This window comes from Anopheles marshallii, chromosome 2 (genome assembly GCF_943734725.1).
Source record: "Anopheles marshallii chromosome 2, idAnoMarsDA_429_01, whole genome shotgun sequence".
NCBI lineage: Eukaryota > Metazoa > Arthropoda > Insecta > Diptera > Culicidae > Anopheles > Anopheles marshallii.
The window spans coordinates 60,882,131-60,909,353 of NC_071326.1; the positions used below are offsets into that span (position 1 = coordinate 60,882,131).

At 39.5% G+C, this 27,223-nt stretch overlaps 2 protein-coding genes across 2 annotated transcripts; both read right to left on the reverse strand.

The window, feature by feature from the left end:
• Positions 1-12,067: 12,067 nt before the first annotated feature.
• On the reverse strand, positions 12,068-21,366 carry LOC128718306 (uncharacterized). Its single transcript, XM_053811942.1, has 5 exons — positions 21,234-21,366; positions 20,426-20,735; positions 20,032-20,339; positions 18,851-19,938; positions 12,068-12,349 (listed from the first exon to the last, which is right to left on the reverse strand). The coding sequence occupies exons 1-5, from the start codon at positions 21,364-21,366 to the stop codon at positions 12,068-12,070; spliced, it is 2,121 nt and encodes a 706-aa protein (XP_053667917.1).
• A 1,094-nt stretch (positions 21,367-22,460) lies between these two features.
• LOC128718307 (uncharacterized) lies at positions 22,461-23,519 on the reverse strand. The gene is made up of 2 exons (XM_053811943.1): positions 23,446-23,519; positions 22,461-23,034 (listed from the first exon to the last, which is right to left on the reverse strand). Exons 1-2 carry the CDS (start codon positions 23,517-23,519, stop codon positions 22,461-22,463), a joined length of 648 nt encoding a protein of 215 aa, XP_053667918.1.
• Between the last annotated feature and the right edge of the window lie 3,704 nt (positions 23,520-27,223).

Genomic DNA, 27,223 nt, shown 5'->3' on the forward strand with positions numbered 1-27,223 from the left:
CAAGTGGGTATGTTGCAATCCGCGGTGCAACAATGTAGAATGTTCGATTAGTAAGGGCAGTGTGTTTAGCGGGTCGAGGATAACGTTAGGGAAAAGTTTGCTGTTGGTTTTAGGATGGATCTTAGCGTAGAAACAATAGTGGAGGAATTTGCAGTAAATAGGAATACAGCGTATAAGTGGTTTAGTATAGTTAGGGAAAAATGTGCTAGTTACGTTGAGGCAAATAGAAGGCCAATAGGAGAATCAGGATTAACGGTAGAAATTGACGAGTCGGTAGTAGCTAAGCGAAAGAATAATAGGGGTCGTGTTTCAGATAGTAATCAGGTTTGGCTAGTTGGAGGCATTTGTAGGGAAACAAAGGAAATATTTTTAAAAATTGTAGAGAAAAGGGATAGGTCAACACACTAATTTTAAACAATGTAGATAGAAATAGTATAGTGATGACGGATTGTTGGGCAGCGTACGGAGGATTAGAGCGACATGGGTATAGCCATCTTAAGGTCAATCATTCGGAATATTTTGTAGATCCAGGGAATCGAGAGGTACACACGCAGAATATAGAGAATTTATGGAAGCATGTAAAGGATTTTCTTAGGAGTATGGGAACAAATAAAGGTAGCATGAGATCTTATTTAAGAGAATATCAGTTTAAACGGCATAACCAGAATAGTTTTGAGATATTAAATATACTAAAAGCAGACTAGGGCCAAATAGCTAGCATCTGATAGGAGTTCAGTTTAGGTAGTGAAGAACAGATTAGATGGTTAGGTAGGCGGTTGGCAAATGCTAAAGATGCAAAGATTGTAAAATGTAAAATTAACCTTTTGCAATGATTGCACATTTTTAGAACTCCGATCACAAACCTCCTCGTGGTGCTGACTGGAGAGTAATTGCTGTGAAAAACACACAGCGATTACTCACTAATTGAGATGGGGGACTTATCCTAATGTAGAAGATTTTTTTATTATTATTTCTAGTTGCACGGACCAGCGGACCAGGTTATTAATATACACAATGTTCGGATCAATATACCAGTCTCGAACACATCGCAGAAATGCAATTCGGTGCAATTCTGACGTCGGATTAAAAATATATCGAAATATTAAAACTCTGTGCGCCGATCATCCATCGCGAGCAATGACCGCACCTGTAAGGCACGAACCGGTACGTATATGTTGTTAGCCGGTAGTAAAGCAGGAAACTTAATTTGACCATCTATTTAACCCGACAGGAACAATCGCCTGGTGTTTGGCACCCTTTCCTTGAGGGACAGAAATCCTAGCTACACACATCTGGTCCAATAGTCAAGATGATGATCCTAGGAGCGCAGAGCGAACCGAATGGACTTTCGCTGGATTGACTCAAGTCGTGCGAGCTGCCAAATTATATTAGGCCACCAAACAATTAAGGCGTACTTGAGTAATTGGAGTAGTGTGCAAGAACGGCCGGTAAACCTGAACGAGTAACCAAACGGGTTGCTGACGCTCATCTGCATGACATTCTCATGCAAATAGTGACCCCATATCAATCCTGATGTGCGATCGTTTAATAATGCGCTCACTACCGTTAGGATGTTTCCTCCATCAATGCATCATAACAGGTTGGCTGATAAGTCCCCGGTCTTGACACATAGATGGCGCCGCTAGTATTAAATGCATATTATTTTTATATAGTACCAACCTTCAAATGATTCGTGTCAAAATTTGACGTCTGTATGTCAATTAGTTTGTGAGACAGAGCGTCTTTTGTCAAGCAACTTTTGTTATTATGAAAAAAATGGAAATAAAGGAATTTCGTGTTTTGATGAAATACTGTTTTCTGAAGGGAAAAAATACAGTGGAAGCAAAAACTTGGCTTGATAATGAGTTTCCGGACTCTGCCCCAGGGAAATCAACACTAATTGATTGGTATGCAAAATTCAAGCGTGGTGAAATGAGCACGGAGGACGGTGGACGCAGTGGACGCCCGAAAGAGGTGGTTACCGACGAAAACATAAAAAAAATCCACAAAATGATTTTGAATGACCGTAAAATGAAGTTGATCGAGATAGCAGAGGCCTTAAAAATATCAAAGGAACGTGTTGGTCATATCATTCATCAATATTTGGATATGCGGAAGCTCTGTGCAAAATGGGTGCCGCGCGAGCTCACATTTGACCAAAAACACCAACGTGTTGATGATTCTGAGCGGTGTTTGCAGCTGTTAACTCGTAATACACCCGAGTTTTTGCGTCGATATGTGACAATGGATGAAACATGGCTCCATCACTACACTCCTGAGTCCAATCGACAGTCGGCTCAGTGGACAGCGAACGGTGAACCGGCTCCGAAGCGTGGAAAGACTCAAAATTCCGCTGGCAAAGTAATGGCCTCTGTTTTTTGGGATGCGCATGGAATAATTTTTATCGATTATCTTGAGAAGGGAAAAACCATCAACAGTGACTATTATATGGCGTTATTGGAGCGTTTGAAGGTCGAAATCGCGGCAAAACGGCCCCATATGAAGAAGAAAAATAGAATTAAACTAAAATGTAAAGTTAAATAATCGTATACATACGAAAGGGTATATAATAAAAAATGTAATTCGAACAGAAGTGCCCCAATACAGTCGAAGTTTCTTGCTTCCGGTCCGAACCAACAAACCAAAGCGACATGCCAAGAAAAAGAATCTGGATCACAAGTACTGAGGCGCGATACACATTTTAGAGCAGTTCCAATCGAAAGTCACTTAAATGACCTGGCGCATCTTTATGACATAGCGTCGAAATGATTTTACCCTGCATGTGAAGAGTTTGCATAAATTGGGTAAACCTATTGGGAATACTGAAACATGTCACTATCCATTCTCCTTTTTTAGAAGACGTACAAACTGCCTACTGTTGGTTGGCAAGCAGTGGCTGCAAAGCACGATGAATGTGACGAACTGGTCAAGTTCGTAGAAGAACAAGTGCCAATGTTAAAAAACGGGCGATGTAGCTATAGGTGCAGTCAGCTAACAGCTTCCTCAAGGTGGCCAGTACTGAAGGTACTAGTGTCGTCTATAATCCATCTCGTGATTCATCCATGAACATGCCTCGTACAACATGAAATTATCCTCTGTCGTGTACCTCTCGTCAGTTAAAACAATTAACTCGTGCATAATTAACAATAACGTCCTTCCTGATACTTCGATTGAAATTCCAAAGCAGAATCTACTTATGTAAAGCTAGCAGGTTCTCAATTTCACATTCTGGCAAACAATGCAACATGCCCATATTGTAACATGCAACGAAATATCTGTAAAACAATATAGTGTTAGCTAAACTGCCTCTGAGTTCAATTTATTTCATATATATTCATTTGTTTTCCATTTAGAATGTATGAAGATAACTCATACATAATAGCTATATTAATGTAAATGAAGATAGAGGTACAAAATTGGAAAAGTGGAAAGGGAAAATATTGGGAGACACCACAATCAGGGGGAATGGATACGGAGAAGTTGGCGGAAAGCAGTAGATGAAATGATTTGTAAGTGTTATGACAAGACGACAACGGAGTGGTCGGGATGGAACATAAAAATTAAAGGACGTAAGGAGGCTAGGCGCATCATTTTCATCAAACAGGATTGAGTAGATTAAACTGTGCGAAAGAGAGCGTCCGTTTTCAAGGGTTTCAATTCCCAACACCTGACAACGAGCAGGGCAGGGAGGAAGCTCATGGCCCGATTATAAGTTCTTTCGAATTGCAAAACGAGGAAATGCTTTTTGCACTCGCTCAAGTCTCAGACTAGGAGTAGGAGGAGACGGCGACCAGACAACACTATAAAACACTATAGTTGGTCTAACAAGACTGCTATATTCCAGTCTTGTTCCAGCCTTCAAACATAGAGAATTTATAATTTAGAGTCAATGCGACGGAATAAATAAAGAGAACTGTAGGATTTACTAATTACTTACTTTTTTTTCAAGGTGCATTGAAAAGCTAAGTCTGTGGTTAAGCCTCACACCTAGATCTTTTACAGCCTGATCAAGAAGAACGAACAACATTACGAATGAACGAAGAACATTACACTTAGAAAGATATAAAATAAGATCATTAGCAGCACAACAGGTTGTAGAGCAGTTTAAATGATCTTGGAGTACTAAAACAAACATGAGGTAACATTCCGGTGATAAAGCATAACAGATACCATTCACAAACAAATTTTACAATAAAATACTCAATACACGGCCTTGCGGGACTCCAGCATGACCAAAGAACGGGCTGGACAACGAGGCTCAACACTTGACACGACATGACCCGAACGATCACACAGGCAGGAGTTAAACCAAGGGAGAACAAGATCGGTGATGCCTAATTTCTCTAGCTTAACAATAAGGGAATGATGATGAGGGACACAATCGAATGCGGCTTTATAGTCGGTGTATACAACATCGACTTGGTGACCTGCATCCAAATGGAAAAACAACATTGGAACAAAGCACATAAGGTTAGACACAACAGATCTTTTGGGCATAAATTTGTGTTGGTTGAGGGAAATTAATCGAGCGTTTAAGATTACACACATTGTATCTTAGTAATTCCTATATAATTAGACACAATAGTACATGCAGCCCTTCTTATAGATTGGGATTAACCAGCAGGATTTCCATAACGGAAGGTAGTAAGACTCTTACAACGACCGTTGGAACATAATTAACAGGTACGAAACAATAATGACGCTACAACACTTAAGCACATACATAGGTATCCCATCAGGACCAGGCGAAGAGGATTTTTTTTACTCTATTAAGAGCGGATAGCGGGAATTCCGTCTCCAACCACGAAGCGATCAGGATGTGCACCTGCTCAAATGCTCCGTGCTGACGAATTCGACGAGAATTGCCAAAAACAAAAAGCCATCGACTCCAACTACACGCAGCACGTATAGTGAAAGTGTATAAAACGTTTGAGAAGCGACCTGTGCGTAGGTGCGTAATTGTGACTGCTTAGTTGTATCGTCTAGTGTTGTGTGTGTAGGTAAGCTGAGCGCCCGCTCAGTAAAGTGCGTACGCTCTTTGCTCTGCGCGCCTTCTCACTTTTCTACACCTGTCCTGTGTCGGTAAGTTGTTCCTTTTCTTCGTGCCTTTCTGTCTGATTGGACAAACCACTCGTTCGAGCTCCGCCATGGAGGTGGAGCCGATTGACGGATCAGATGAGTGCTTCGCTACAGCGAAGCGCAAAAGTTCTGATCCAGGGGTTCTTGCAAAAAAGAAATCCCTATTAGTAGAACAGGCTTCTTCCTCGCGTGAACCATTCAACTCAGCAGTCCCGAAACCAAGAAGTAGGGCGTATCCTGCTTCTTTCAAGGGGGTACATGATGTTTTCTTCATGCCCAGAAATAAACCCCTGGATGCCAGATCGATCTCTCCATCGATCTTTAAAAACTATCCAGGAGTTTTGGACGTGCTTCGGCTGCGTCCCAATAAGATTCGGGTTTCCGCTAAGGACCGGACGCAGGCCAATGCCATTGCGGCTGATCCGACCTATACGGAGGATTATCGGGTTTACATACCCTGTGGATTGGTGGAAGTCATCGGTGTAGTAGATGACTTTGAATGCTCTCTGGAGGACATCCTAGAAAACGGAGAGGGGGCATTTTTGCATCAATCAACTCCTCGTGCTAAGATCCTTGAAGTAAAAAAGCTTTATGCTTCAAGCTTGGTCGACGGAAAGAAGGTGTATCGTGAGACTTCCTCGCTCCGAATCACCTTCAAAGGTACGGTTCTTCCGAATTTCCTTTATTTTGAGGGACTTTGTGTGCCTATTCGTCGACTTTTGTTTCAAAGGTAGCAAACTGCACCAAATGCAGTCAGATTGGGCATTCAGCTCCTTACTGCTCAAACGCAGTAAAGTGCAGTAAATGCAAAGGAGCTCACATTACCTCATAGTGCAACAAATCGGCCGAAAATGCATTCACTGCAAACAAGAATGGCATGAGGTTACCTGTCCTGTCTATCGTAGAAGACAAGCGGAGCACAAACGATCTGTACTCCAAAGTGCAAGGGGCTCGTACGCCGATGTTCTGACCCCAAGGCGACCCCAAGCATGAATCCGTTCGACACGCTATCTCTTTTAGCGGAAAATGAACCGTTGCCCAATCTGGTTCCTCTCACAGGAGTTAAAAGATGGAACATCCCTAGGGTGCCGATCAGAAAGGAACCAAAAAAGAAACTTTTCCCCAAAAAGGCACCGCGTCGTCACGATGAAGCTTCGCCCCTTCCCACCCGTGATGAACACACCCCCTCCCGCCCCCGTAAGGTAAAGACTCCTAAAAACCTTGCGTTCCCAACTGAACCTAGATCCTTACCCACCCTGACAGAGATTCTTCAATCTCTGCTATAATCCCTCCACCTCCCGCAACACCTAGCGGGTCTGATTCCCTTGGCGATTCCTTTCCTCAGAGGAATGGTCAGAGAGTGGCTAGATCAATAGCCAGGTCTTGGTATGGTGATACGCCTGGACGAGTAATGTCTTCCAATGGCTATCATACTACAATGGAACTGCAGAAGTTTTATTGGAAAAATTGACCAATTTAAAGTACTATTAGGGCAGCATAATTGTAATGCATTCGCCCTAAGTGAAACTTGGCTCTCACGACGCAATAATTTGGTTGACCCTAAATTTGATTTATCGCTTTACAGCAAAACGATAAATATTGCCATATCTTTTCGATACCTCGGCGTATGGTTCGATAGCAAAAATGTGTGGAGGACACATATTGACTATCTAGTTAAAAAGTGCACTAGAAGAATCAATTTTCTCAGAACGATTACCGGATTCTGGTGGGGTGCGCACCCATCAGACATCCTTAAACTATACAAGACAACGATATTGTCCGTCTTGGAGTATGGTTGCATTGGGCAGCCAAGTCGCATTTGGGTATCGTTAACGGATTCAGTATCGTTGCTTGGGCAATTCCCAGCATTTTTGTGGAAAAGTATGGCCATTTAAATAAACACCAATTTTATACTGACGGATCCTCATCAGAGCACGGTATTGGTTTTGGCGTCTACAACTCATTTTCCGAAGCATTCTTCAAATTATGCCAACGATGCTCGGTATACGTAGCGGAGCTCGCCGCAATTTTTTATGCCTTATTGATTATAAGTGCCAGCCCTCCGGACGAATATTTTATTTTTTTCTGATAGCTTAAGTGCTATCGAAGCGCTGAAGTCGGTGAAGGCTATTAAGAGCCTATTTTGCAGGCTGTTATGAGCCTAAGAGCAGACTATTTTGTGAAAGAAATATTGAAAGTCTTAGGTTCATTGTTTGAAAAATCATTTCGTATTTCACTTGTTTGGCTGCCTTCTCATTTCGGTATACTAGGGAATGAAAAAGCAGACCAATTGGCCAAAAGGGGCGCTTCGGAAGGTGCTCTTTTTGATAGGCTCATCCTACCTCACGAACACCTTTGTGCCCCACAGTCGCTCTGCATGGCACGTTGGCAGAGTATGTGGGACACGGATGAGTTCGGGAGATTTTTGTATTCCATCCTTGTGTTTCCTTGAAGCCTTGGTTCTCTGGCATCGCTGGTGATCGAGCGTTCATTCGAATGATGTCTAGACTTAGGTCTAATCATTTTGCATTGGGCGCTCATCTCCAGCGTATAGGACAGGTCGACTCCAAGGTATGTGGCTGCGGCGTCGGATTCCACGATGTGGATCATCTTTTATGGTCCTGCATGGAATACGATGCTGCCAGACCCTCCTTGTTAGACGCAGTTCGAAGCATAGGAAGATCCCCTGACACCACAATTCGGAATTTCCTGGAGGGTTCGGATGTAGCCTACCTAAGAATAATTTTCGAATTTTGTCATTTGTCTGTTTAACCTCGTCTTCCTTATATTTGTCTTTGTGCTGTATGTTGTATCTCGCTTGTATGTATGAAGAGTAAGTGTTTGTATGATTAAAAGAATGAATGAAAATATGAATCAGTTTGATGCGTGTAAGTTGTGGGTACAATACGGCTAGTCGACCGCTGCAGAACGACTTGCCAAAATCTGGCTGAAGAAGAAAACATGGAAGCAGAAAGACGACACAACCCAAATCAATATCCAGACCCTCGCAAGAAAAAGAACCACTCTACTGGATGACGAAATAACACGCAGCAACACGGCCGAGTACACCCGGGATAAGGTGACCTTTCACGGTTTGGAGAAGGAAATGTCTTCAAACGATTGTGAATTGTATCTTAGATTAAGGTACCCCTTTAGTTGTCGTCCTTATTGAATAAAAAAAAGCAACCATTATGTGACGTTGATCGAGATAAGCTGACACCCCAAGCATATCTAAGGAACGTGTTGGACATATCGTTCACGAGTATTTTTAGATTTGCGATGATTTGCGTCGATATGTTACCATGGATGAGACTTGGGTTCACCAATGCACTACAAAGTCCGGGGAAAAACGCAAGAATCAGCTGAAAAAGTTATGGCGTCAGTTTTTTGGGATTCGCAAGAAATAATCGTCATCGAATATCTAGAGGTAGGAAAGTCCATTAACAGCGGCTTAATCGCCAAAAACGACCACATTTAAAGAAAAAAAATATATTTTTTTCATCAAGACAACGCACCGTGCCATAATAAATCAGTGAAAACAATGAAAAAAAATCATTCGGTTTATAGCGTAGTAAAATCGTAGTCTCAAAATCATTAAAATTAGGCTACAAATTTCTATCCCACACTCCGTATTCCACAGATCTGGCTCCCAGCGACTATTTCCTTTTCTCAGTTCTCAAAAGTATGTTCGCGGGATAGAAATTTTCGTCGGATGAAGAGGTGATCGCCGAAACTGAGGTGATTTCTCGCCTTTCAATTCCAGGATAAAAATGCTATTTACAGCAATAGGTTTTCCAAAATTAGCTGCAATCGCAAAACAAGATTCTATTTACCGCTTCAATTTCAATTCAATTCAAATCCAACGGCATGGTTAAATGATGCAGCACACATTTTCGAACTAGAACTTTCGAATTTTCAAACGTTATTTGTTATACCACGTAGAATAGTGAAATGTTGCTGATAATATGACAGGAGAAAAATTCAATTCTATTGTCTAGGTAACATGTAGCCAAAGCTATCAAATTCCAGCCATTTCACCAGCTACATTATGCTTGACACCAAATTAGACCAAATAGCATAATGAACCTGAAGAAGGTGACCGCCGGCGACCGGTTCAAGTGACTGTGCGGCCGTAAAGCATGCGCGACTACTTGCAGCATCCGCATGGGGTCCATATTCTTCGATGCCAAGACCAGCTTGGGAACTTGAGCGGCAAAGTCACCCGTGAGCCGCATAATGATGAAGACTGGCTTGAACCGATGCGGTACAGAATCCCCGGCGATTTTGATAACCGGCGAGGTGACGAGACGAAGGTCGTCCGCCCCAAATACATCGTCCGGATCAACAAGGTCTACTCCAGGGAGTGTTTGGTTGGCGATATTTGTCGGAAACCCGTAGACATTTTCCTGGAGCATTTAGAGACCCGTACCCAGTCGGTATTCCACGCACTCATCCAGCGATACTTGACATCGTATCGTAGCATACATCGCACCAAATCGGCGCTGCCAGGTTCGGAACGGAACGCGCATCACTGATTACTACCTGATTTGTAATTACAACGACATGCTTACAGGGTTTATAATTTTACTAGGCTACGTCTGATCTTTTTCCTGAATCGATTCAAACAGAACTGGCATTGAAACAGATAGACCCTGAATCGTTAGCATCATTTGGCACCAGCTCAAATAGCTGCTGAGGCTGACTTTTTTCCCGCAAAGCTGACTGTCACTTTTGCAACTCTTCAGCATGGCAATCGTTTACCTATGGTTTTCAAATTGGTATTCAATTAGAGTTCTATTCATCAGAACACCAGTATATCAGATGAAATTTAATGAAATAAACAATACTAATAGATGCCGAAATAGTATACCCGGAAAAATAACATGATATTAATTCTAGATCCTATCCAGAAAGATAGTCGATTCAATTAGTAAAAAAAAACTACAGCCTCGTTGCTGATTTGAACAAACAACCGAAAAGAAAAAGTGACAAACTTTAGGGCGGTTACAGTCGCTATTGGCGAAAGCACTAACATCTCTCATATCGCCCAATTAGTTATGTACACGCAAGGAAATTGCTGGAAGCCAGGTGACTGGATCGATATATTACGAAACATTCTATTTATATTTATTTCATAATGAATACCATTTGATTGTATCCAGGTACTACGGAGCTGTTGGAGCATTCATGGTTCGCGTACGAACACATGTCGTTTGTACGCGATACGATCGCCCCGCGACCAACTATCAATAGTGTAAGTTATAAGTAGTTTATTAAGTAGTAGTTCTCTGGGGTTGCGGTAAAGATAGGACAATGGATCATTAAATTTGAAGTGTTGTGCTAGGTGCGTCCAAATGTTTTGCACTGTTCGTGTCGGTCTAATCGGAATACCCAATAAAGGTATCATTGTAGCTGGTGGTTTAATTGGTTAAATATCGTTTAATTCTTCTGAAATAAGCGATGATTCTTGATTTTTAGTTGGAAGTAATTCGTTCGAATAGTTGGACAGTGTGTGGCGTCGACGAAAATTGTGTAACGTTACAGCTGCAAGAACGACTTTTTCTGCAATAGATGGTTCCAGATCTATGGGTTTAGCTAAGACTCTGAACACTTTTGCTAAAATCCAAAAGCGTTCTCTACAGTGCGGCGCGCTCTTGCATGCCGGTAGTTGAAACCACGCTACATAGAATCAGCAGCGAGCATTCCTGCAAATGGACGAATACAGTACTCTTTCATGGCATAACGTAAACCCCCGACGGAAATGTCACAAACAACGATCCGAAAGAAGCAAGCGAGCTATCGAACAATGAGTGTTGGGAAACATTCAAGTGTTTGGCAGACACCGTCTCTACTCTTCGACCCCTGACCCAGATCGGAACTTATGCGAAATTTATGGAAGCGCAGATTGCTCCTTTCGAGCGAAACGACCCGCAGTTTTGTGGATACCTCATTCGCACTTTGACAGCAAAGCTGCATCAAGAAAATCGGAAAATACTGTGAGGATCGATCAGGACCCGGGGACCACGATTGTGTGTAATTTTTCAGTTTTTTTTTTTTTTTTGTTTTATCCGGTTTATCGTCCATCATATCCACTCTTGTTCACAACATGAACAAAACACCAAAGCGAAGACCCATTTTTGCACCCCATCGGCTCTTCTCAGAGCCACCAAATAATCAAAAAAAGAATATTCGCTTAGCCTTTCACAAACAGTGAAAACATCAATGCATTTGTTACGGTTGAGCACCTGTCACGGTCGTAGAGTAGTAGTGGTCGTAGTGAAGATTACCGATCTTATAGTGATGCATTGCAGAATCGGAATGAAGAACATGTTCTATCTCCAACGACGACGATAAGTGTCGGACGTGTGTACTACGCGATACAATTGTAATCAGTAGTTTGTAATTATTGATAAAAAAAATGCATGTGATAATATGGAACATATTCAGTTGTAGTTTGTTGGTTTTTGATAGGCTACATGTTTTGAACTCGCAACAAGCTCGATCCAAATATATATCCAACGTATCCAAGCTTGAAATCAGTGGCGGAGCATGCCGCTTGATTGTTTAAAGTGGTACTTCAAAAGGGTTTAATGGGGACGGGGGATCTCGAGCAAATAGTGGCTAGCGGGCAAATATGTGTATATCCAAGTTTGGGCATAAGGGCTAGTCTCCATCACTTGGGCACACGGAGGCGTAAGGCAAAACCGGATAGTACGTGAACTAAACTGGGTTGCATGAGGTCCTGCAAAAGTACTAGAGGCCTTGGACCTTTGACAGTAACCCTTAAGTGGAGGGATGTGTTTTGGCCTGCCATTGCTCTTTAGACTGGTTCCTTGATTTTGATAATCCTCGTAGCTTATCAAACAGACTTGTATATTGTAGGACCAATCGAAAAGTATTCGATTCACGATCTTGCCATACGACAGACCATGTTATAAGGAACGTTTAAAATACCTTCACATATTCCTTTAGGTCGTGTATAATGTGTTCACAAACTTCCTGCACGATCGGAGATACAAAGCTCCTCACGGTTGAGCCTAAGGAAGCCGTTGTACCGGTTGTTCGGGCCTTCCCCATCGATTGTCTGGAACAACTGGCTCCACACATCTTCCCTCTCTAAAAACAAATCAGTTGTACAGCACGAACCGGTGTCCTCCTCCCGGGATTGTTCCTCTTCCTCTTCCTCTTCCTCTTCTAGTAATAGTAGCATTAACGTGGCTGCTCCCTGTTCAATGGTTGGAACTAGTTCTTCTATTTCCATTTCCATGTCCTTCAACGAAAACATGCAACCATGAAAAATGTATGCAAATTTTTTCGCAGTATGTGCAAATAAATACCTATCGACACGTTTAACAATGTTAAGCCTTCACTTTGGTCTTTTTTTACTTAGAACTCAGTCTGCACACAAACGATATCGAAGAAATTTTTCAACTATACACATAGTAGCAGAAGTACGCTGTTGAACTCCTTGGAACAAAACTGTGCCCCGCAAAGAATTTCAAGATAAATTTAATAACCCAAATAATTCTGCTAGGAAACGCAACATATACACTTAAATGTTTTTACTTGAAGCACGACTATTAATTGTAATTTGAAGCCATCCGCGTATTATACATCTAACACAATAATGCACAGCAATATTTCAATATATAGTCCATTAGTTTCATTTGAACAAAGAACGAAGAACCGGTTCTGTAGTGTCCCCAAGCCGCAATAATTTACCTTGTTAAAGTACTTGATACTTCGTATAGCTTGTGAGATCTACAACACGACCGTTCTATCGATAATTAAATACAAGTAAATCATTCTTTTTAATGAAAAAGAATTAAAATTAAGAATTAAACGAAAATTAATTATCCCAAAAAGAGGTTTTATCTGCACTGTAAAATACATTTTCATATGCGGGGCTCCGATCGGCTACGTGCATCAAACGTAATTCGAATAGTTATTAAAGCCAATCAACCGTGTCAATCGGAGTATACTTACATATTCATAACATGTGAATTAATAAACAAGATTTGTTGTACTCACTGCACATCACCGGAACCATCTGCATGAATTTACTTACTTCATTCTTCGAACCCTACAATGAATTATATTATTTTCAGTTTGCAGAACGTCCAAAACGACTCGTAAAACATTAATCCTACTTACGCTTATTCCATATTGTATCATTTAATATCGTAACTCTGTAAAATGCACGCATGGGGGAAATATCCTGGAATGATATTCAACCATAACATTAATACATACGCATCCCACAGAAAAGACGGCCTAACACGTTGAGCACCATGGCCGATTACGCACTACTTTTCGTTCGTCCACAATTTGTTGCAACCAGCTGACGGACGGTGTATGCACGTTCAGACATGCTACAAAAAAAGAACGCCACAAATAAACGAACAGTACCGAAAAGCAAGCAAAAATCAACACAAAGCCATCTATTATTTCGGTATTTTTTCATTGAAATTTAACACGTTCAGCGTCGCATCACCCAAATTTGGGAGAAGTGAATTGTTACCGCCTAGCCGTATCATCCTGAAAAGGGTGATATGCTGTACAAAAAGCCAAGTATGCTTTGGCAGCGGCCCCACGGTAGCTAATGCTATTTTTGACACGGAATTGAACGTGCTGAACAAAAATTCACTGGACCAACAGTGTTTGCATGATCATTATGTTATCGGTCTTTAGAAAAACCCTAGCAAAGTTGCATTGTCGGTCCGATGGGCTCGACGCGGGTCCATAGGAAAGCAAAATGCCGGACCCATAGGGTCGTTAAGGCACCAACGTGTTAAGGCAATAACATAATCTTTAAAAATAATGAAATACATTGCCACCTTATTTAATCGCCGAACGATTTCCCCTAACAATCACATCACAATTTCACAAACACTGCGTGTAGAAAAACTACAAGTCTCGCACACCCCCTTGATAAATCACACAGCAAGCTCACTTTTTCACTGTCATGCTCGACTCGCGCCATTTTGTATGGTGAAACAGCTTCTTCGCTTTTACACACACAGTCACACATTCAATTTTTCGCAATTCGCAATTGTACAAGGCTGCCAAACAACCTGAAATTAAAAATATCGTTTTGAATCGAAAACTCGAAATCGCAACTGTCCCAACGGGCATTTTATGTCATTTCGAGTGACCCAACAAACAATTTACCCAGAAAACCAAATTTCATAAAAACTTTCTTCGCCGTCAACTCTACAATCGGATACAAGGTAACGATTTTCATTTTAACAAATGGTTAAAGATTTTTTGTAGCACCTCCGCGATTTTGTTTGTAGAGTTACGTGAATTCTAGAAACGCTAATCCTAAAAATTTGACAATTCGTGTAATTTTGTATGTGGAATGTGAATTTGCATTTGTCAAAATTCAAATTTTCTCAAAAATACGTTACATTTTGATATATAACACATTCATTTTGGTAAAAATTTACTTTAATTGTTGAAATAAACGTAGAAATATCAATTACTAATGTGCTTCATATTAATGTAACGTGGAAAGAAGATATCGATCACTGAATTTTAACTATAAACGATATTTTGAAGGGAATCCGAGTTACGTGAAAATTCAAGTTACGCCAATTTCTCTGGCACGCATCATTCGCGTAACTCGTGAAAAGACTGTGTGGCGTCCAAGGCAAATAGCCAGGACACAGAGAAGCGCCGTCTAGGGTTAAATAGGGAAAACGAACAAAATTGTTAATTGGATAACATATGGTGCAAGACAGCTACCGTGTGCGAAAAAGAACAATAAGATCCTTGTTTGTAGGAGAATCACCAAGACTAGAACAAAGGATAGAGGAACGAAAGAATAGGCGAACAAACAAAAAACAAACAGGATAAAACACGAATTGTAAGGAGACAGGAAAGTTCGACACATGGCCAGCACAGTATAAAAGCGGTGGCATGTCCGAACGAAAAGTAGTAATCGTTTCCCCGTCAACCGACGAACATCTCGCTGCAACCCCAAGGAGGACCGAAGAGTGGCTAAGACCCAACAAAGGAGGAAGGAGGAATAAACGAAGGGCTCCGAACTACGGTAAAGCTCCCTAAAACTACATACAAATTTGGTCGATGTTTTTATTTTCAATAAACAATATGTAATTACTTAAGATTTTAACGGAAGGTGTGCTTCGCACGAGCTTACAATCACGAATGACCGCGTTGACCGTTTATTTTTTGACATTTTCCTTTTCGACAGTTAAGATAAACAGACTATGGTATGATACGTTATTAAATTTAAATTTCTAACTATCTACAAATATTTAATTAATCATTATATTCTATCACAAGTAACAATTCACCACGGCCCAATTCAACAAAAGATATGAGGAATAAATTCAAGCCATGGTTGGACCATGCTTGCAAAATGCAAAAATGCAAATGCATAATGCGCAAATTGTCAAATTTCAAAATAACGAAAAAAAAAACTGTTATGGCGGCTAAAAATATGAGGAACATTTGAAACGACCTACTTATGTGGGTTTTCGATTTGCTCCCCAAATAGCCAGATTTGCTTAAGCAGCCAATTTGGCAACGCTAAAGATCGTTCTTTAAATAGGTCGTTTGCAGTAGATAACCAGCCTTGGAGTTCCGCGAACTTTTAAGTAACCTTTTAGCAGCCCTCGACCAAAACGTCAAAAAAAGGTCACCCCCCACAGCATGAAAAAAGGGGGCAAAACTGACAGGATCGGATTTTGGTTCGGATTGAAGCAAAAATCCGATCTTCAATCACTGAGACGTGAGAGCGATATGATGAGATGAGAGAAGTGAGACTCGCGAGAATGTGAGGATCAGGCAAGTGAGAAAAAATAAGGTGAAACGAAAATATCATTCGAAACTCGAAAAAAAATCGATCTTGAGAGATATTGGCTATTGGGAGAACTGTGTAGGTGTGTTATCAGTTGAGTATTGTCATATCAGCGTGAGCTTTCAATGGTGTTGTTCGTATCGTGCGGCATTTAAAGAGAAGAGATCTGTAAGTAGAGAAGAAGAGAAGAATTATACTTTTATTCAATAGAACTTCCCAAATAGCCAAAATTTTCGAAATCGTACTGTGACGCTGCTTACAGGTTGCTTAGCTAAAAATCGAACCTTTTGTGACCCTTGTAGCCATTTAAACCGCACGCGGTACTCAATGGGATTACAGGGCTTGTTATTGGTTGCTTAGTGGTTCGCGATGGAACTATGCAGTTTGTCAAAAAGCACGCGGCACTTGATGGAACTTGCAACTGTCTAGGGCTTGTTTGGAGTCGGTTAGTGGTTCGCAATGGAACTTTATGGCAAGTTAAAAGAAATACGGCTCCCGGTGGAACACGGCTGAATTGTCATCTGTCAGATGGAAAACAGCTCTATCTGTTTCGGAAAATTGTACACATCAATAAAATGTATTCGCAGCACATTAAAAAGTCGGGCAAAATCTATCGCAAGCGCGATAAGATTTAACGGGAGTTATTCCAAAATTCAGTTGAAGGCGAGTTATTCGATATCCCAGGTTCGTTAACAATTCGTTAATCAACATACAGATTAAATAAAAGATTGAAAATTGTGTTGTTATGATTACCGGTTACATTTCTCATTAGGCCCATCAACCAGTGTTCTTGATACGAATTATCAATCTTCGGAAAGTTCTGATTCAAGATGGACATGAAGGAGCCAAAACAGAAAGAAATGATTTTGAAAAAATGAATATGGAGGATTGCCTAAAATTTTGGGCTTTATCGACCAACCAGTCTCATCAATCAATTAACATGCTATCGAAAATAGTTAACACGAAACATCCAAGTGATCTTCCTAATGACGCCAGAACGTTGCTTCGTAGTAAAAGAACCCCTGCTTGCATTAAAGATATCGATGGTGGACAATTTTGGTACAACGGTATCGAGAATTGCATTTCAACCTATTTCTCGTAAGTTGTTTTTTACTAGATTTGCTTGTTTTTATTCACAAGTAACAATTCACCACGGCCAAATTCACCTCAACAGCTATGAGGAAATTATTTAAGCCATGGTTGGACCATGTATGCAAAGGTACCGCGCAAAATGTCAAATTTCAAAATAACGATAAAAAAAACTGTCATGGCGGCCAAAAACGTTAGGTAACGTGAAGCAGCCTTTCTGAATTTAGAATGTCATAGGGAAAAAAAAGCGCGCTCAAATTTATTTGTTTTTTTTTCTTGCATGTTGATGTTTGCTCTCTTTCTTCCTTCGCTACTCCTGCATCACAACATAGGACTGCTCGTGGCGGCAGTTTCACGTATTTGTTGTCCTCTCCTTTTCTTTCTGGTATGGTTGTGCGTCATTAATCATCATCATCGCATCGTCTTTTTTCTTCGGGGCTCTGTGAACAAATTTTGAAGCTAGGTAGGTAGTAGATTTAGCGTAGAACACTGGCTCTTTATATACTGAGTGGTACTCGCATGCTTGCCTCACGGTTATACGGGTGTCGTGCCAGCATAGCTGCTGCTGCCTAATAATAATGATGGATACATTTTTGTATTTCAGGCAATGGAAGACAACAACAACAACAAAATTTCAGACACCCAACAATACAATTTTCCAGTACCGACTCCACAACCCAGCTCATCTATAAGAGTTTTAGAAAATAGGTTAATAGCTCCAGGCAGATCTGAACAATTGTTCACATCCCGATCAGTATCCTATGTGTCCCCGCCCCCTTGTAATCTGAAGAATGCTCATTATCTACCATCCAAATCACCTGGTTCTCCATCACCAATCCATTCCGATAAGCCTGCAATACCACCCAAACCGAAAATTATTTCCAAACCTCCAACTCCTCTCAAAACCCTTCTGCCATATCGACCTCCGATTTCCATCAAACCTGTTGTATCAACCAAGCCTCCACTTCCTCCTAAACCAACCAGCCTGACTTCAGAACAGAGCAAATTCTATGCAGGACTCACACAAGGTGATAGAATAGAAAGGAAGGTAGATATTGTGTTGAAAATGCTGGAGAAACTATCACCTAAGGTAGAAGTGATTTTAAATCAAGTTTACAAAAATGAATTTACAACTCCACGTAATTTTCAAATGGACAAAATTGACAATGAAGAAGCCCTCATACGTTTTAACGATGAATTGCAAGAAGCAACTTGTATGGGGGATGTTATTTGCCATGTTATCCATATGCTTTCGCAAGTAACCGACATTGAACGACGCTTGAACTTTGCTTTGGACCTATTTTTCGAACGGGATTTTTTAAAGAAGTGCAGTTGGACAGGACGAGGCTTAAAAAAACCCAAAATATGTTTGTCACAGTACACTCGTGTTTTGAATACCTTCAAATTTATTGGAGGAAATGAAATGACACAGCTAAACGACGGCTATATAAAAATGTTCTTCTCAAAAAAACTGCGCAATACATGCACAAATATCCCATTGGAAGCAAATTAAAAAAAGGCAATATTCTCAAGAGGATCCAGAAGAACCATTAGAATAGTCTTTCGGATGCACTTAAATACGTACTCATCTGCAGGAAGAAATACTTATGAATTATAATAATTAATGAATTGATAATAAATGTACAAAAATAGAATCTATACGCAACCACTTAATTACATGGAGGATCTTCAATGATTTATTGTTTCATTACTTCTTTTCTCTTATTACTATTGTTCTGAAATATTGAGCCACAATAGTTATTCCATTAACGTATTTAGAAGTGGACTAAAATGAAACGTACTACCCTGATCTAAACTTATCGCTACAAGTTTTACTTTTACATTGTTTAAATTAACTTGAACCGTATCGTCGGAAATATTTGCTACACTACCTTCATAATTGAATATAACTTCTGAATTAATCGGACCACTAAATGCTGTTTTCGCTTCTAACAACTGCTGACCTTCTATAACATATGATCCGGATACTTCTCTGACGTTGCTATATCTAACTAGTTTATCATTTTTTGTCAAAAACCAGCCGTTCCTATCACCTTTTCTTAACGTAAATCTAGACTTAATATGTAATATTGCCTCATTTTTCTTATTCTTCACTATTGGATATTGTATATTGTTGTCAATATTTACACTAGCTTCTAATTCTCTAAGTTCGGTTAATCTACTGACTACTTGTGCTAGCGTTCTATGACCTGTCCTAACTAAACCTTTTATAAATTGCAATTTTCCTTCAAAGGGATAGGAAGATAAGGTGTGAAGAGGCCCGAATTCACGCACATCAGCAGCTATATGTAACAAGTTATGTACATTACTATTTATGTATGATCTATCATAATGAAGTCCGAAATCAAGCACAAACTTTTCTAACAGAGCGGCCGCAAAATTCCAATGTTGCTCAAAATGCTTACTAGACAGCAACGTTACTGCAACATATAATTTTTTAAAATGCCGATATTCGTCATCGTGAATTCGTCCTTTAAGCAATGGTATAATAATAAGGTTGAGAAAAGTGCGTAACTCGGACCCCTTCCAATACTTCAGATGCTTCAGAGACCTCATAACTCTATGTATCTCTACAGGCAATTGAGTGCTTACTAATATATTCGATATTTCCCTTTGTTCTCCTACCGTCCATTTAGAAACTGGCGTTAAGTTACCTTCTACATAACCTTCTAAAAGCCTCTTCGTAACTCCTAAATGTAATATGTGCAGATCGTCTGCTACAGTTATTGTTTTCACCATATCGAATCCTATAACGTCTAAAAGTGGCGTTGGTCTTTTCTGATGCCCAATAACATATTGTCCACTTCTAAATTCTGCATCAGTCCTTGCTTCTGCTGTTCCTTCGAACGTCATTCTGGCATTTCTACGTCTTCCCACAATTTTACATTTAATGCAACCATTAGCAGCATTATAATTAGCAACTCCTAAAAATATAAAAAATATACATAGTTCCATGTAATCTAAACTGTTTCTAACCATAGTTAGTTTACATAGTTACATAGTTTCACATAGTTTACCTTTAATAAATGCTCGAGCTGGGGAATCCGCAATGAAAGCTCTTATGCGTACGTATATTTTTGTATGGTTGATATGAACTCCGTTTTCTAAAACATGGTTCAAATCTGTCGCTAGGGGTCTCAAATACTCTTCTACGTTATTTGGTTTCCCCATGCCACAATATGTCCCTATCACCAAGATAGGAACTTCCGGCAACTCGTGAAGCTGGATCATTATCGGCCATAGCTGAGTTGGACCACTTTGATGCAGTGGAAGACCATCTACGAACAAGTTAATTGAAATCTCATTAACTGCAGGAATGCGAGATCTGAAATGAAACGTAACAAAAATATAACAGTTATAAATGTTGTATAGTTTGTAACTACCAAAATGCTTATCATTACAAAATATTACCTAAAATGGTACTGCAAAGATTTTTCAATCCCTTCGTACCAAAGTTGGCCACCAGACGCCGTAGTAAGTGCCTTCCCAACATCAATGGGCGTCTTCAAAAAAGTCCTTGAATCTTTCGGAACAAAATAATCCGTAGATTCACGAACAATCGCCAACAAGTCGTTTAGAGCGGTATGCCATTCTTCGTCGCTCTCCATAAAAGATTGTTCCAGCCATTCTTCCTCATACTCGTCGTCCTCTGGTACACCAATATCGTCGTCCAAGAAAATCTCCTCCACAGAATCGTCAACAGGAACAGAAGGATCAGGCCCTAAAAAAAAAGCAAAACGAAACACTTATTACACTCAAAAAACTACAACAGAGTCACGAATGTAATATAAATGCTATGTCCAAGTCCATAAGATAGCTTTCGGGCTGTTTTTCACACACGAGACGTAAACATAATACGTAATTAAGTTAATACAGCCTTTCGGCTGTACAGCTACATGCGCAAAAAGTGCATTACATGTTGATTCGTAGATAAGTTAAATACGAATGACCCAGGCATCACCGTTATATCTTGGTCTCGGATATCTACACCAAGACATTATCTACAGAATATGTACGCACGAACGGGTTTCCACTACAGATAGGCACAACACATATTTGAATATTGAAGAAAATCGCTGGTTCAACGATGAAAAACACAGATCTGTTTTATGCAGAACACTAACTAGTCACAACCATAGAGAAACTACACGAATATTTCAAGCCAGACAATCAGATCAGATCAGATAAAAGTATTTCCGGCGTCTTTTAGATTACCTACCTGTTTGCGTATCTTGGCGTCCGCTGGTTCCTGGTTGGTTTTCTGCCTCCCATTCACGTTCGCACTCTTCCCTTATTTTCTTGGCCAGCTTACTGAGCATTCCACTTTTCTTCACACGTCTCACGTTTTCCATTTTCTACAATTGTTTAAAAACAGATCGCTAAAAAGAATAGAACTCAGAACACTTGCTGGTAGCTTGATGGTGTCGATTTGTTTATGTTTACAGTTTCATACTGTCATCGCATCATTTCTCGTTCTTTCTCTTTCTTTCTATGTTCTGTCTTTCTTCCTCCACCGGTCAGCCACAAAGTTTGGTGATTTTAACACACCATTTACCCCCGACTTCAGGTTTCTACACTTTTCATACCCCCTTTGTCCACAAGCTAGGTGTCAATTGTTACTTGTGTTCATCCTTCTTTTTTTCAGAAAAAAAAGACCACCGTATCAAGAGTTATCCTTGAATATTTTCGTTGATGGATTACCATTACATAGAAGCTCTACTACACAGTTTTGGCCTATTCTTATAAATTTTCACGAAATGCCAAACATTCCTCCCATGATAGTTGGTGTTTTTTGTGGTGCCTCAAAACCCGGCAACGCAGAGGAATATTTAAGAGATTTGGTAAACGAATTGAAAATTATATTGGTTTCTGGAATATTTGTAATAGACTGCAACATTTCTATTAAACTTCGAGCAATAATAGCCGATTCACCTGCTAGAGCATTAATAAAAGGTAAGTGAACTAAAAATGTAAAATTCGATTTAAAATACATAAACATGTTTATGTCTGAGCTTGAAGATTTTCATCACTACGAAGAGCAAGTGCTAGATGCTAATAGCATGAATTTTAAAATGCAAGACAATCGCCGTGATGGTTGGATTTTAACTAAATATAACAAAATTGTAAGGTTTTCTAAAATGTATTCCAAATCGCCTCATACACATAAATTTTATGGTAGAAAAATTCATGTGCAGTGGAACTTTTTTGATTATCCAATTAAATCATCTTCCTTGAATATTTATGTAGCAAACACCTCTGCAATCCTAAGCACAGAAGAGGTAATACATTTCACAGATATTAAATGTAAGATGATAGCCATAGAAACTAAAAAATCTGGAGAGTTTGTTTTTATTCCTGTAATACATACGTTAAGATAATCAAATGACATTGTGATTTTCATGTAACATGTTTCATGTAGTATAAAGTTGAATTCTAAAAATGTGCGTTAATTAAATTTATGCTGTGTGCTTTTACGTAAACCTTTAGTTGCAGCTCGTTTTGCCGCATTTTTCAATTTTTTCATAAAAAACCGCGCTATATCTTTTTTTGTTATTGAAACATCGCTCGTGCTACCATGAACTCTCACTACTTCGAGAATATTTCTATACGTCATCATTGACAGCTTTTCTCCACCCTTACTAATACCTGTCCAACTGCATTTTGGTAAAAATTGTTTAGAAAAAAGCAAGTCTAAAATTTCTATCATACGGTTCTCGGGAGTGTTTTCAAAAATATTGTCTTCCAACCAAGCAGAAATTTCATTAAAATATTTAACATCATTTAAATTGCTTTCAAACATGCCTAATTCTTGTTCTTTGGTAATCATTTCGAACCCTATGTTGTTTTTCACACGGCGCAAAGTTGTTGGAACTATTGTTTTGTCCGTTAGTATGTCTAGTTTGGCTGAAATAGTACATACTGCGTTTTCTAGCCTATCCAAACGATCGAGATTTGCATTAACACTTTCGTTAGTTAGAAATTCAATTTTCTTCATGATAGTGGAGAAGGCATTTTCAAATCTGTCGTTTCGATCGTTGTGAAAAACTTGCGATTGAAGATCATATTCTTTTGCTGGTGCTTGAGTTTCTTCTTCCATATAGTCGCTCTCTAAGTATTCAATTGAATCATTGAAATTACATTCTTCAATTCTATCATCTGGTGCAAGCATTGCTTGAAAATTCGCATTAAATTTTGCACGAGAATTTTTCTTGCGATTTTTGTTCTGCGAGTTCAAATTCACTTCACTTGAATCTGTTGTTGAAACCATACACATATTCTGAATTATGCTGTCCGTTTCGGCGTATGTAGAAATATATTCGCGCTTCACTTTACACATAATTCTTTCACAAGAATTGGTAGGAACACTTCCTTCGTTTTCCAGAAGCTCGTTTAGGCGATCCTTCTGTCGACAATTTGGCCACATAACATACGTCTTTCCTTTACTAGTTCCCTGGATCCATGTCCCAGGAACTGCCAACAGCTCCTTATGGCCTCGACCATCCATTGTCTCCACAATAGTGAAAGGCATCTAAAATGTTAAAAACGCATTAAATACTCCACAACCCAAAAAAAACTGTTGTGCCATGTCCTATTCTCACCTTATATTTTCTGCGACTATTCGGTCCAACCGGTGCGCTTGTAATGAGTGATATGGCCTGTCGTTAACCGGTACATTCGTGTCAATTCGCTTCGTTGAATCGTTTCTTTCTCAGAATTTTCCCCAATCCATGGTTGTTATCATTGCCGGGGACGCCCGACAAAAAAGAATTAGAAGAAATCTATACATGTCCAGTAATATGAAAAGAACAACTTTTTGCCTTTTTGGTGCGATTGTGTCGATTGCAATTGATTCTTTTTTGTACACATTTTACGACACATCACATCACAGTACTAACAGTAACATTAAATAAGTGATCGCTGCAGCAGGCAGACCAACCGCTGTTCAAAACTCTTAAAATTTATGCTTAGAAAAGCAAAGTGCTCCATCGTAATTTACTCACACTAACTCAACCAACTAACAAAATGCATAACATAATAAAATGTCCGGGAAAAACTGAATAATGAAAATGTAAACGATACAAATACCTGCACAAGACTAGTCAGTAAAAAAGCACGTTTTTTTTTTTGGTTACGCCTACTCGATCGCCACTTGCTTGAAATATAACGCAGATGAAAAACTATATTTTGACATAAGACGTTTGAAGGTTGCTTAACGGTTACTTAAAAGTTCGCGGAACTCCAAGGCTGGTTATCTACTGCAAACGACCTATTTAAAGAACGATCTTTAGCGTTGCCAAATTGGCTGCTTAAGCAAATCTGGCTATTTGGGGAGCAAATCGAAAACCCACATAAGTAGGTCGTTTCAAATGTTCCTCATATTTTTAGCCGCCATAACAGTTTTTTTTTCGTTATTTTGAAATTTGACATTTTGCGCATTATGCATTTGCATTTTTGCATTTTGCAAGCATGGTCCAACCATGGCTTGAATTTATTCCTCATATCTTTTGTTGAATTGGGCCGTGGTGAATTGTTACTTGTGATAGAATATAATGATTAATTAAATATTTGTAGATAGTTAGAAATTTAAATTTAATAACGTGTCATACCATAGTCTGTTTATCTTAACTGTCGAAAAGGAAAATGTCAAAAAATAAACGGTCAACGCGGTCATTCGTGATTGTAAGCTCGTGCGAAGCACACCTTCCGTTAAAATCTTAAGTAATTACATATTGTTTATTGAAAATAAAAACATCGACCAAATTTGTATGTAGTTTTAGGGAGCTTTACCGTAGTTCGGAGCCCTTCGTTTATTCCTCCTTCCTCCTTTGTTGGGTCTTAGCCACTCTTCGGTCCTCCTTGGGGTTGCAGCGAGATGTTCGTCGGTTGACGGGGAAACGATTACTACTTTTCGTTCGGACATGCCACCGCTTTTATACTGTGCTGGCCATGTGTCGAACTTTCCTGTCTCCTTACAATTCGTGTTTTATCCTGTTTGTTTTTTGTTTGTTCGCCTATTCTTTCGTTCCTCTATCCTTTGTTCTAGTCTTGGTGATTCTCCTACAAACAAGGATCTTATTGTTCTTTTTCGCACACGGTAGCTGTCTTGCACCATATGTTATCCAATTAACAATTTTGTTCGTTTTCCCTATTTAACCCTAGACGGCGCTTCTCTGTGTCCTGGCTATTTGCCTTGGACGCCACACAGTCTTTTCACGAGTTACGCGAATGATGCGTGCCAGAGAAATTGGCGTAACTTGAATTTTCACGTAACTCGGATTCCCTTCAAAATATCGTTTATAGTTAAAATTCAGTGATCGATATCTTCTTTCCACGTTACATTAATATGAAGCACATTAGTAATTGATATTTCTACGTTTATTTCAACAATTAAAGTAAATTTTTACCAAAATGAATGTGTTATATATCAAAATGTAACGTATTTTTGAGAAAATTTGAATTTTGACAAATGCAAATTCACATTCCACATACAAAATTACACGAATTGTCAAATTTTTAGGATTAGCGTTTCTAGAATTCACGTAACTCTACAAACAAAATCGCGGAGGTGCTACAAAAAATCTTTAACCATTTGTTAAAATGAAAATCGTTACCTTGTATCCGATTGTAGAGTTGACGGCGAAGAAAGTTTTTATGAAATTTGGTTTTCTGGGTAAATTGTTTGTTGGGTCACTCGAAATGACATAAAATGCCCGTTGGGACAGTTGCGATTTCGAGTTTTCGATTCAAAACGATATTTTTAATTTCAGGTTGTTTGGCAGCCTTGTACAATTGCGAATTGCGAAAAATTGAATGTGTGACTGTGTGTGTAAAAGCGAAGAAGCTGTTTCACCATACAAAATGGCGCGAGTCGAGCATGACAGTGAAAAAGTGAGCTTGCTGTGTGATTTATCAAGGGGGTGTGCGAGACTTGTAGTTTTTCTACACGCAGTGTTTGTGAAATTGTGATGTGATTGTTAGGGGAAATCGTTCGGCGATTAAATAAGGTGGCAATGTATTTCATTATTTTTAAAGATTATGTTATTGCCTTAACACGTTGGTGCCTTAACGACCCTATGGGTCCGGCATTTTGCTTTCCTATGGACCCGCGTCGAGCCCATCGGACCGACAATGCAACTTTGCTAGGGTTTTTCTAAAGACCGATAACATAATGATCATGCAAACACTGTTGGTCCAGTGAATTTTTGTTCAGCACGTTCAATTCCGTGTCAAAAATAGCATTAGCTACCGTGGGGCCGCTGCCAAAGCATACTTGGCTTTTTGTACAGCATATCACCCTTTTCAGGATGATACGGCTAGGCGGTAACAATTCACTTCTCCCAAATTTGGGTGATGCGACGCTGAACGTGTTAAATTTCAATGAAAAAATACCGAAATAATAGATGGCTTTGTGTTGATTTTTGCTTGCTTTTCGGTACTGTTCGTTTATTTGTGGCGTTCTTTTTTTGTAGCATGTCTGAACGTGCATACACCGTCCGTCAGCTGGTTGCAACAAATTGTGGACGAACGAAAAGTAGTGCGTAATCGGCCATGGTGCTCAACGTGTTAGGCCGTCTTTTCTGTGGGATGCGTATGTATTAATGTTATGGTTGAATATCATTCCAGGATATTTCCCCCATGCGTGCATTTTACAGAGTTACGATATTAAATGATACAATATGGAATAAGCGTAAGTAGGATTAATGTTTTACGAGTCGTTTTGGACGTTCTGCAAACTGAAAATAATATAATTCATTGTAGGGTTCGAAGAATGAAGTAAGTAAATTCATGCAGATGGTTCCGGTGATGTGCAGTGAGTACAACAAATCTTGTTTATTAATTCACATGTTATGAATATGTAAGTATACTCCGATTGACACGGTTGATTGGCTTTAATAACTATTCGAATTACGTTTGATGCACGTAGCCGATCGGAGCCCCGCATATGAAAATGTATTTTACAGTGCAGATAAAACCTCTTTTTGGGATAATTAATTTTCGTTTAATTCTTAATTTTAATTCTTTTTCATTAAAAAGAATGATTTACTTGTATTTAATTATCGATAGAACGGTCGTGTTGTAGATCTCACAAGCTATACGAAGTATCAAGTACTTTAACAAGGTAAATTATTGCGGCTTGGGGACACTACAGAACCGGTTCTTCGTTCTTTGTTCAAATGAAACTAATGGACTATATATTGAAATATTGCT

What these genes read in the sequence shown, in the direction of transcription:
- LOC128718306 (XM_053811942.1), bottom strand. Translation starts at nt 21,366, where the DNA reads ATGGAAAACGTGAGACGTGTGAAGAAAAGTGGAATGCTCAGTAAGCTG. An exon ending in TCTTTGCAGTACCATTTTAG is followed by an intron (nt 20,340 to 20,425) that starts GTAATATTTTGT and finishes GTTTCATTTCAG; the next exon opens with ATCTCGCATTCCTGCAGTTA. An exon ending in TTTCCGACGATACGGTTCAA is followed by an intron (nt 12,350 to 18,850) that starts GTTAATTTAAAC and finishes TTTTCGTTGAAG; the next exon opens with GACATGGAAATGGAAATAGA.
- LOC128718307 (XM_053811943.1), bottom strand. Translation starts at nt 23,519, where the DNA reads ATGGATGGTCGAGGCCATAAGGAGCTGTTGGCAGTTCCTGGGACATGG. An exon ending in GGAACTAGTAAAGGAAAGAC is followed by an intron (nt 23,035 to 23,445) that starts GTATGTTATGTG and finishes TCGAAACGACAG; the next exon opens with ATTTGAAAATGCCTTCTCCA.